Below are 11,989 nucleotides of genomic sequence, written 5' to 3'. Positions count from 1 at the left end.
CTCTCTTTTTTCTCTCTCTCTCTCTCTCTCTCTCTCTCTCTCTCTCTCTCTCTCTCTCTTGCGTTAATACGACGTTGGTTGGGTCATCTGAGAAAGCATTATCGCTGCGTGGTTGCACCACGTGATAACCGAGACGACAGATCGATTGATGGACGCGAGAACGATGTCGTGTGTAATTTTTCTTGCTCTTTCGGCTTGTTGTAGCTACGGCATGGATCTGAACGGCGCGAGGCGAAAGAACGCGACGCGGGAAACGACGAGCACGCTGAAAGCGTGGCTGAACGAGCACAAGAAGAATCCCTACCCCACAAAGGGCGAAAAGATCATGCTGGCCATCATTACCAAGATGACGTTAACGCAAGTGTCGACATGGTTCGCGAACGCGCGGAGGCGTTTGAAAAAGGAGAATAAGATGACGTGGGAACCGAGAAACCGAGTCGAAGACGAGGATAATAATAACGAGGACGACGACAGCGGGAGGAAGAGCGTCGACGAGAAAGATCGGCTAGGTGAGTCCGGTTTCTCGACCATCTCCGATTTTATACACACTCACGGCGCTTTCGATCAGTCGGTCTACCGTATAATGCAGCCGTCGTTATCGACATATTTCCATTTCCTATGCGACTTGTTTTCGATCTCTGGTCCGCCAGACACGTTTGTCTTTGTTTACCTGCGATTTTATTTTATCTTGTATATGCTAGAGAGCTTTTCATTAATAAAGATGATTTTATTATTATTATAATTATTGTTATTATATGGAAAGAATATACAGTATAGTTGTCCCACACATAAATTTGGTTATGCCAATCAGATTCAATGGTAAAATACCGAGCAACTCATCGTGTAGTTGTGCCGCGACCGCAGAGCAATCGTTGAATAACTGGCTGAGCTGCTGTTGCAGTACTAACGATATCTAGCTACTCTAACCGGAGCATGTATCGATAGTAAATATCGCTTCAACCGATCTTTGACAGTTGCCACAACCAGATTACGCGTAACTACATCGGTATAGTTGACGTACCAAAATAACAGAGAGAGTCGTATCAACCATCACACAAATATAATTAGGGTGGTGCAACTATGCTGCTCACGAGACTAAATATTTCTGGTTACGCGTGCACCATATTTGATCTTTTTCCGTATTCCTCGTGACCGTCGCCCGGAAAACGCGCCGATTACTTGGGCTTTAACCCAACGGATCACGTGACTCGACTTCTTCTTGGTTCAGATTCGAAAGACTCAGGTACAGGTTCCAGCGAGGACGGCGAGCGGCCGGCGCACCGCCTCGACCTCCTGCACAGTAGCAGCGGCGGATCGGCGGGCGTTCAAGGTAGAACCGAGAGCGAATGGAGCGAGTCGCGAGCGGACAGCGGCCCGGACAGTCCGGAATGCCTGTACGACCAGAGGGAGCCGAGGCATCCGTTGCAACTGCAACATCCGGCCTATCTCGCGCCGAATCACGGCCGGCTGTTGCGTCACCCGTCGCCGGAGAGTACGTCGCCGGGTAGCCAACACCATCATCTACCGCCGAGCACGAGCGCGTCCACCACGGGCAGCGCGGTGACCACGAAGCCGCGGATCTGGTCGCTCGCGGACATGGCGAGCAAGGACGGCGACCAGACGACGAATACGAATCCCAGCACGATGACGGATCTCGCGGCGACGCCCTACGGAAGCGTGACCACCGGTGGAGGAGTAGGAGGAGGCGGCGGCGGCGGCGGCGGCGGAGGAGCAGGTAAACTTGTGAATCCGCTGGCCAGTCGATTGCCGACACACCATTCTTTGCACCCGGCGATACACCCGGGCACGCAATTCGTACGACCGCACCCGGACTTCTATCGAAACCTGTACGGTGCGTCTCATCTCGGCACCGGCGATATATCCCTGCTAGAGACCTACTCGAGGACTCTAGGTGGCCTGGGCGGCGTGATGCCGCCATCCACCGCTCCGAGCATACTGACGACCTCGTCCTCCGCGATCTCCGTCGCCGGTAACGTGAAACCTTTCTCGATCAACGGAGGTGCCGTCGGCGTCGTCGGCGGTGGCGGCGTCGTCGTCGGCAGCGGCGGTGGTGGAGGAGGCGGCGGCGGCGGTGCCGCTGGATCGGCCGGTGTCTTACTGACCACCGCGTCTTCCGGACTGTCGCCGTCGTCGTCGTCGACGGCGTCCTCGGGCGGGTCCGACCAGTCGCCGCATCCGGCAGGCGGTCTCGCGTCCGCGACGCAGGAGCTCAAGTCACCCGGACGAGTGTGACTCGACGCGACCGCTGATCGCCGATGAGAGCAATGGAAACGAGAGTAAAGGCACGAGAGACGGACGTCGTAATCGTACTCGTAACTCGCGCGCGCTGTGCAACTAACGACGCGGCGTTTTCGCGTGTGGTGTGGCTGACAATAATCAGAGGACAAGGATCTTGTAATTAGTGTACAGTATAGAACGGGAGACGACGAGATACTGCCCCGATACACCCCCACCTCCCACCCTCGTTCCTAGTCTTTGACATTTCTCCCTCGATATGCCACGATGTTCCTTTCATCTCTCGCCGCCTGTCCCCTCCCCTCACCCTCCCGCCCTTATATTCCCTCTTCACTCCCGGACCGAGTTTATTTTCTGTACTCCGTTTATTATTCGCGATATGAGAACGGAAAATCGTAGTACCGACTACCCCTAGTAGGTGGCTAATCGCGGTGTAACCGTACGGTTAACTAGCGTCAACTCGACAAGTACTCTACTTCACGTATAAATATTATAAATATATATAAAAAAAACTCTATACGATGATAATAATAATAATTATTATTTATGCGTTTGTAAATAGTAGAAGAGAGGCCCAGTAGAGGAACAGTCCGGCCAGTGTATGTATTGTATGTAGAGTAGACACAATATTACTAGCATACCTGAGATCACACATAATTCATATTAATGACGATTATTATTATTATGATTATTATGATTATTATTATTGTTATTGCAATGTTTATAATATTATCGATTCACGTCGACTCGGTCGTGCATGACGAGGTATGGGTCGTTTCGGTCGCAGCGATGGATCGCGAGGGACGGCCGGAGAATTAACGTAAAGATTTTTTTCAAGACATTGCCCTTGGTTTCTCTCTCTCTCTCTCTCTCTCTCTCTCTCTCTCTCTCTCTCTCTCTCTTTCTCTCTCAATCTTTCTTCTTGTAAGTACCCTTCCTTCTTATTTATTTGTCTTCTTTTTGTCTTTTCCGAGGATCATGTTCCGCGAGCTTTCGCGCGAAACGTACTACCGCAGCGAGAAACGCCGCCGAATCGCGATCTCCCAACGGAAACGTCGAGCGTTTCCGTCGATTCGCGCGTGACATCGCTTGCCGATCACACCGCGACCGGTATAGCTCCGTTAACATGAGAGAAACAAGGAAGAAAAAAGAAACGAAAGGATGGTAGAAAAGAGTTCACTTCCGGCCGTCGAGACCTCGAAGACGATCGTGAGGACAACCCGGGTCGCGCGAGTCGGCGAGGTCGCGCGCAGGTGAAGCCCCCCCTCCTCCTCCGGACACAACGGCTGTCAACATATCATGTCATGTCGAGAGTGAACGATCGCCATCACCTTTTAGTCATTCGTGTCCAAAATTTCACGCGAGCTCGCTGATGTCACATCGGCGGATGGCGCGCAGACTGTGTCCTTTCGCAATAAACGAATCATTACGGAAAGCAAGTGAGTTGTCATTTCTGCAAATCCCCAACACACCGCCAATTGCGCCACCCAGCGCAATCCATAGTGTCGATTCTGTAACTTTCCTTCTGCACACATATAGAATATATAGATAAGTGCGCTCGACCCTCGGCGTCGGAACACAACTCGATACTCCTGGGTAGATCCGACTCGAGCGAGTCGCGCGACGACAGGTCGATCGTCGGCGCGGCCTAATCGCGTGCATCGTGTGCAATTCAGCAAAGATAATGCATACGGAGGAAGAGTGAGAGAGAAAGAGAGACAGAGAGGAAGGAAGAGAGGGTCTCTCTACGAATCGACGTAGGGGATCGTCCTTTCAGATCGGTGGATGAATATGAAACGTTCTCATTCTCGGAACCGGGACGGCCGGGGTGTACTTATAAAAATGTAAAGCGATCGACTTCTGGGTGGTTGCTGGACAAGCCTGGTTATTAGTAAACATTTAAATCGACAATCGCCATAGCTATGCGGACAGCGGGGAACGCTTCATTCGGTCTCTCTATCTGCCTCTCTCCGTTTCTCCACCTTTCTCTTCAGCGCTCTTTCTCCCTCTCCATCTTGACTCCGCTCGCGAACCAGTCCACGAAGGGGGGCTACCGCGTTCTGCTTGCGGTCGAGGAAACAAGAAATCAAGTCGCGAGACCACCCGCAACGGCCTGGGGTGCCCTGAGCCGTGGATCCCGAGGAGGTCCGCGCCGTCTTCATGAATCAACTCGTTTCTGAATCGGCATAAACCTTCAAAGGGTTGCGGGTCGCTCCGCTAGAACCATTCGGAGTTATGCGACCACCGCTGCCCCCATCCGTATTCTTTTCTTCTTCTTCTTCTTACCGGTGGGGACAGGGATCCATGAACGGGAGCCTCTTCGAGACCGTGTACCAGAGAACCCGGAGTAGAGCAAAATTGCTACAAACAACGGAAACACGTTGATGAGGCGTCGGATATGCCGCACAGTATCGCTCACGAGCGACACAATTTCTCGACTTGGAGCAACGATCGAAGGTGCGATCTGCGAAATGGGCGAATCCAAGTCACCGAGGTAATTAGTCGGCGCGTGCAGCTCGGATATGAGGAGAGATCCACGTTAGAGAAGTTGTAGCGGGCGGTATCGCGGCGTCGCCGACGCTCGAAACGGCATTTAAATTGCGCGATAAAGTCGCTTTTACGCTTACCATAAAGATACCGGTGCGCAAAAATGTTGGTGCGTAAAAGGCGAGGGCCAGCGTTTTACATGGGTAGCTAGTATCCGGCGCAGATAAAGCTACGAGCCATTACTAATGCGGCGGTCCGAGGTGATTATGTCGCGTGTGCTCGCCAGGGGTACGCATCGTGACGAAGGAGATGCACGAGGTCACTCTCAGAGCCCCGCAATGCAAAGCCCAATAGCACCCGAAATCCAGCTCATTCATCGTCAGTCGTTCATACATCTGATCTGTATTCGTCTTGGTAAAGTTAGATCCGAGCTGAGTCAGTTTCTTCTCGAGGACAAGAAAAGTCTGATTAAGAGAGTCCCATTTTGCCGCGTTATATTTTATAGAGAATTGAGCCAGGCCGGGTACTATTGGACTCTAGTTACTCTCGCTCTACAGGACTCCCTAATGATGTTTTTTGTAATAGCGCGCGCACGTAAACGTGTGCGATAAACGGCTACTTACTCCCCGCGAATGCATACCGCTGTTATATACGATCGTTCGCCGCATTATATAGGTTTCCGAGCTGCAATAACGACGAATTGACGATCCTCTTTCACTCGTCCGTTCGTTCTCTCCCTCCGCTGCCGGCAATTACGCGGAGGGCTCTCGATGCTCAAGAAACACCGGGATATTGCCCATTACCATGCGCGATGTACCGCGGCTGTCACATTTTATTCCGATTTTATCAATTTCCTCCCGCAGGAATTTATCGTTACTGCGAAACCGCCAGGATACACGCGGAGGGACAAAGAGAGGTGGAGGGTGGGAGGGAGATCGCGGAGGGAAGGGGGGATGAGGGAAACGTTTCAATTTTCACGAGGAGATGTAAGTAAAGTGTAGTTCGCGATCGCGGCGTAAATCAGAGCGGTTATACGCGCCTCTGGCCGCTGCTGGTACACGGTAATGCGCGATCTATTCGCGTCGCGCGTTCTTTCCTTCGCGAGCAGCTCTCTCCCGTTTTTCATTCGCGCTCACGCGCGAAACTTTATGGCGTTTAACTTTTGGCGAACGCGCAACTTCACCGGCGCCGTTACGCGCGCGTCACGGTTAATAAAAATTAACAGTGGTTTATCTGTGTGAGCGCGCGCGCGCATACACACATACACGTCGTGTATGCGCGTGTGCTCACGTGTGTACACGGGCGATTTACTTAACGGCGAAGAGGCCGCCGGGATTTTTCGTCCCCGAAATCGTCGCGATTATATACGGCGAGGTCGCCGCTCGCCGAGGATTTTCGTAAAGGACGCAGTAAAACCGGCGCTCCCGCGCCGGGACTCGCCTTCGCGCAGCGGGATACGCATACGTCTTATCCGAGAAGGACACCGCAAATGGATACGGGGTGAACCGCGAGAAAGCGCGGTCACACTCGGACGACTCTCGCCTCTGCGCGACTTCTCGGCCGGACGGTGGGGCGGGCGACGCGATAAACTCGACTAAACTGCGCTCTGCGGCGATGCTTTATTGGCTTTTATCGAGTTTTAACGCAAGCACCCGGATTCCTTTATGGAAACGCCGTTAATTTTACGACGCGGGCATATTTAGCCCCGCCACGGCTTCTCGTAAAATCATACTTCGGCCGCGATAAAGTTAAAACATCGGCGGGAGGCGATACTGAAACAAAGTTGGCCTCGTAAATACGCCGGGCGAGTTGGACGGCTGCTTCGTAATGTGATATACAACGGAACAATAATAATTAGCGCCTTTAATATCTTCCGCGCCCCAACTATTGGGGTGAAACGAAAATCCGTCAAAAGAAAAAAATCGTGAAACTCTTCTTTATTCGTCTCATTACTAAGAGCTCCTTCAGGCTGTCCTACCTCCCTCTCCCCTGATCGCGTAGACAGATATCGTGTGGTATTTCATAGGTAAAATTTCGACTCTACCAATCTCGCGAAGAGAGACGGTTTCTATGCCTCGACTGTAATGGCATCGGATAACACAAATACAAACGGACCAGCTGCGCAACGGTCTCTTGGCGGCGTAACGTCACGCAAGTGCGTCCCGCGTGTCGAAAGGTAGCGTATCGGTGTAGGTGCTGAATAATGAATGGCAACGTCGAGACAACTTGCTGGACCAGCGTCGACGACGTGGATCAGCTCGGCGGTGTATATACGAGCGTGGGTTAGGAGACGCAGTTACAGCACGAGTTCCGGGTGAAGCGACATGAAAAATTAACGGGCTCGCGTTTTGACATTGCGTCAAACTTTCGTTGTACGAGTGATAGATTGTTCTACGGCCGGTAGATTATTCCGTCGTGCGCGGCAGAGAGAAAGAGAAAAAGAAGCGAGAACAAGACAGAGAGATAAAGAGAAAGAGAGAAAGAGAGAGAGAGAGGAGGGAGAGAGAGAAGGGAGTAGGAGTCGGTAAACGAAAGATGGTTTTGGATTTCTCGACTAACGACCGGCAGACAAATTCGAATTTTACGAGGGCCACCTCGTCTCACCGGGTATTGTCAGCTACCCGTCGAGAGCTCGCGAACGAATCGTCCGACCGCGCTGGATAAGTATTTCTCGCGAGATTTATCACCGTGTCAAAGAGTACAAAAGTAATTTCGGCCGATGACGCGGATTGAAATGTACGACGACCTTTCTCTCTCTCTTTCTCCCTCTCTTCTCTCTCCACCTCGTCTTCGACATTGTTAATCTGCGCTCGCGGCAAACACGGACGCGTGCGCGCGTGTGTGTGTGTGCAACAGTTACGATAATGATAATTTAATTTCGCGCCGCCGGAGAATCGATGTCGCGCCTCCAATTAACATCTCGCGAAATTCAGTAACAGCGCAATGGAAATCTCAAATTTGTACAAATAATAGATGAAAATCCCCACTCTATTATTATTGATCTATATATTGATGATTGAAAAAATTATTTTAACAATGCGGGAATCAACGAACAATGAAAGAGGACCCTCGCGAAATCAAAGAAAGAGACGCGTCCGCTCGCGAAGGAACGCTTCTCACGAGAAAACGGGCTATAATTTTCCGTCTGCGGTAGAATTCTCCCCTCCCTTCCCCGTGATTCGTAATCCTCTCCGCTTTAACTCGCTCGTATCCGCAACGTGTTGCAACCCGGTGTTGCTGCCGACAACGAGAAGCACGGGAGAGTGAGGGGGATGGAAGGGAGGACGGGAGAACAGAAAGACGCACGACGATGGGCATCGCGATATTTCATTCGGCGTACGATCCCGCGAATTCGCGTCCTCAAAGACTTCAAAGAGATCTCTGCGAGTTACCGGATGTCCGGCTGCTTGCGACACTGTACTCGCTTTGTGCACCATTCTCCCGGGAGACAGAGAGAACGAGTGGGTGGGGAAGGGGGGAAGAGGAGGTGAAGAAGACGGGAGCAGACGCCAGAAGAACGACACGACGACGACGACGACGACGAAGAAGAAGAAGAGGGGAAGCTGAGAGCTTACCGCTCAGCGAGGTGCTCGAATTCGTCCGAGGCTTGTCGGCTGGCAAGTACGACGTAAGTCACCTACTAAACTGGCGGGTAAGTAAGGGGGAGGTGCATAATTCACCGCTGGTTAATTGGCGAGCATTTTCACGCCAGCCGCCGGTCTGTCAAAGCGGCCACAGTTTACAGCGGCGGCAGGCGTAGGGTCGTCGACGAGGCGAGGCGCATCGTCGTGGAGGAGGCACGGAGGAGCGAGAGAAATGTTCCTCTCGCTCTCTCCTTCGCCGACGGAGAAGAGACAAGGATGGGGCATGCGTATCATCACCAACACCACCGTGGTGAACGCGTGCTGCGTGATTCTCTCCAGTCTCTCTCTCTCTCTCTCTCTTTCTCTCCTCGTCGCGGTCGCGACAGCCGTTCCCACTTATAAATACTGCATCTCGCGCGAGGAAAGGAGTAAAAGAACGAATCGAGGGGATGCTAAAGAGAGAGAAAGAAAGAAAGAGGGAGAGAAAGAGGATAGCGGAGGAGGTAAAAAGAACTGCTCTTGACAGTCGACAACTGCGACGGACGACGCGAATACAAGGATGCCGCGGCGCTTCGTTAGGCGGGACGCGACAATATGACTTATTTAATCGCCCAGACTGAACGTTAATGTTCTCCTATGAGGCGCTCGCGCGAATGTTTCGGGTATTACGCGCGCATCCCGGCGCGTCGCGGAGAATCGCGCCGACGGGGCGTTGGCCGCGCGATTTACGACCCTCGTAAGTAACACACGCGATGTCCGCTCGCGGGGGCGATGGATCGAAGCCTGATGACGAAGATGAAGAAATCAAATCGCGCCATACGCTCGCGTATTTCTTCATGTTAAGTTCAAATCCATTAGCCTATCACTTCTCGTTTCAGACTTATTCTAACCTAAAAATAATTAAAAAATTGCCTTTTTGGTACTTTTAGATTAGAGTATCTCGTAAACTTGACGTAACAAAGTAGTTTGGGCAATAGATTTGATCTTAGCATGCCAAAAATCTTCATCTACAGGTCTAGGAGTTAGAGCAAAAGTCAAAATTGTCAGCCTGTATAATTAATAAATTAAAGAAAAAACCTCGTCGAATTCAGTGACGGGTTTAGAGTCAACAAGCGCGCGTCACAGATTGCGGCTGTTTTTCTTGAAGGCGAGACGGTCACGATCCCCCTTCGCCACAACGAGAGTGGTCCTTTGGGCTTGTGTAACAGAAACGCGTCGTGGAGCTAGCGAGAGTTTCGGCAGCGTGGACACGCGCGCCACTAATTATATCGACGATTTGTGTTTGCCTTCCGAGAAGGCGACGTGCTCACCGAAATGACGCGATCACTCCGGCCACCCCGTCGCCCCGTCAATCAAAAGCGCGCGGATTCAAATTATGAAACCAGCAAATAGCTACTGCTATTTGTCAATTCTGCTAGTTACAACGGAATTAATCAACGATCAAGTCGGAGCTTGAAAAAGTCACCCTAAATTAATATATAATATATAATATATAATATATAATAAATTAATATAAATATATTATTAGAGAGAGTATTTATAATATGTATTATTTCATTCGTAAAGACTCCCATCCCATTCCTTGCAACATTTCCTATATGCGTTTCCTGTAAGGGTCCTAACAAAATATCGTTTATTTCTACAAAATATATATATTTTACGCCGTTTTCTCCAAATAAGGCGCATTGATACTTGTATATCCTTAATCTACTCATGAATAGCTACAATTTTATAAAAAAATAATTGAAGATTTCGAACGCCGTAAAATGGGGCTGAAATTAGCCGCATTTTTTCGTGGAATGTGGAAGCTGCACTACTTTATCTAAAATAGGAAAAATAGAGTTTACGTGTAAATACCTTTTTGATATGCGTTCCCCCGTACGACTGTACCCCGTAAGTTTTACTAATTTCCGACTCCGTATCATCATCCCGCGCGTTCCCGTTCTTGATTTATTTGTCGAGCTGTAGTTCGCAATCGGTTTGCGCAGCGGGACGTCGCGAATTCGAAGCCCGCGAATGAAAAACTGTATTTAATTAGGGGACTAACTCTCGAGGCTGGTCACGACGACGACGACAACGGCGACGGGGACTACGACATGCAGAATGGCGATCAAGAGCCACGCTAGTTGAGGGACCGCGCGCGCATGTAAGCAAAAAGCGAGTTCTCATCCGTTCGCGCACGTCGATGGATGACGAGTCAATCGAGGAGCGCCCGCCGTCCGGAGATGGACGCGCGGCGTTCCGTTCCCGCCATTCCAGCGTCCGCCGATGGCGGACTTTTTGGCGGCGAACGTGGTAAAAAACGCGGACGCGCTCCGAGGTTATGATTGATACCGGCGCGAGAATGCTTATAAAATTGCCGAGCGAAATGCGCCCGCGCTTTTTCTTATTCGTCCAAGCGTGTACAATTAATACGGGAGGACTGGCTCTGCCGCGCTGTGTATACCGTAACATCCCTCTGCGACGCTTCGTCATCGCACCCTAACGATGAAAGCGCGTTGCAATCCAGGAAGATGGGTATAACATCTCCTCATTGGTCGAACAATCAATTCTACTTACAGCCGAAATGAGGCTGTTTCGAGAAATAAGTGATCACTTCATCGTCTTTTTCTCTTTTTCTCTTCCCACTACGGAATGAAATTTTAAACAACGCAACACTTCGCTAACGACTCGAGTCTTCGCGCCTGGCCACGCTTTGATTTCCATTAACATCAACGTTGCGTGCGCAAAGGGATATTGGCCCCGCGCGATCATTTCCATCGGTGTCGTCGACCCCGTCGGGAGGACGTCGCATCCTCGCGAGGATACACGCGCGGTTAGAAGCGCGCTGTTCCGACGACGACGACGACGACGACGACGTTCGCCGGTGTGTCACGCCGCGGCCATGTCTTAATCAGTGTCTGGTCGGAGCTACCAGCGGGACCCACCGGGACAAGAAGCTCGTCGGGGCCCGGCCAAACGTGCCGAATGTTAATTACGCCAGCGGGGTTCCCGGGGCCTCTTCACCCTGAAAAACTCTTCTCGCTCGTTCCAATCTCACCGCTACCTCGATCTGCCCGCGCGCATGCGTCTCGCGTTCGAGACAATCGCGAGATCCGGCTTGGCGCGCGAGCTTCGCGAAATACGAAACACGTCGCAGCCAAATTATGAATTCGATCAGTCGTCGTCACACGGCGTCGGGCTTCGCTTTAATTAGCCGGAAACGCCGTCTGGCTCGTTCGCGCGTGCAGCCGTCACTCGGAGAGATGACGGAGATTTTATATTCCAAGTTTTATAACCTCCTTGCGAGCACGCTCGCGCGCGCACGACTGCAGCCGCGTTGTTTCGAAGTTTGTTGTGACACAATCTCGGCTCCCTGCATCGTAACGTAATTAGTAGCACTCGCGAGCGCGAGGAGGGTGCTCTCGCCACTTCTTGACGAGGGGTGACTAACGGTCGTTCTATTAATGTTTGTTTTCCACGTGCGCCGCCGCCGAGCACGCCGCGCGATATATCCCGCAGCCGTCTCGCAATTTACGGTAGCGTCACATTTTTCCACATGTAACCGTCGATCTTTTCTCCCCCGTGGGGCTCCCGCATTGGCGCGGGGTGCGTTTGCCTGATTTGTCTCTCTCTCTCTCTCTCTCTCTCTCTCTCTCTCTCTCTCTCTCTCTCTCTCTCTC

General features: G+C 51.4%; 2 protein-coding genes and 1 long non-coding RNA gene across 3 annotated transcripts in view; 2 read left to right on the top strand and 1 right to left on the bottom strand.

Moving 5' to 3' along the window:
• The window catches only part of LOC116841920 (iroquois-class homeodomain protein IRX-6), a 43,536-nt gene extending 39,198 nt beyond the window's left edge, over positions 1-4,338 (top strand). Inside the window, exons 4-5 of the mRNA XM_032810414.1 lie at positions 205-509; positions 1,229-4,338. Coding sequence (XP_032666305.1) covers positions 205-509; positions 1,229-2,253 — 1,330 coding nt within the window. The 3' untranslated portion in view covers positions 2,254-4,338. The remainder of the gene's footprint in view (positions 1-204; positions 510-1,228) is intronic.
• The window catches only part of LOC116841994, a 229,208-nt gene that overhangs the window by 163,372 nt on the left and 53,847 nt on the right, over positions 1-11,989 (bottom strand). The gene's annotated exons all lie outside the window — the stretch shown is intronic.
• LOC116841974 overlaps positions 5,730-11,989 on the top strand; it is a 128,284-nt gene continuing 122,024 nt past the window's right edge. Inside the window, exon 1 of the mRNA XM_032810571.1 lies at positions 5,730-8,395. Within this exon, the coding sequence (XP_032666462.1) occupies positions 8,054-8,395 (342 nt within the window). The 5' untranslated portion in view covers positions 5,730-8,053. The remainder of the gene's footprint in view (positions 8,396-11,989) is intronic.

The sequence above is a fragment of the Odontomachus brunneus genome, unplaced genomic scaffold (assembly GCF_010583005.1).
Source record: "Odontomachus brunneus isolate Ranch 3 - 2012 unplaced genomic scaffold, Obru_v1 Obru_scaffold_002, whole genome shotgun sequence".
NCBI classification, from domain to species: Eukaryota; Metazoa; Arthropoda; class Insecta; order Hymenoptera; family Formicidae; genus Odontomachus; species Odontomachus brunneus.
The sequence above is the reverse complement of the archived record's forward strand: the minus strand, read 5'-3'. Positions and strand labels throughout refer to the sequence as shown.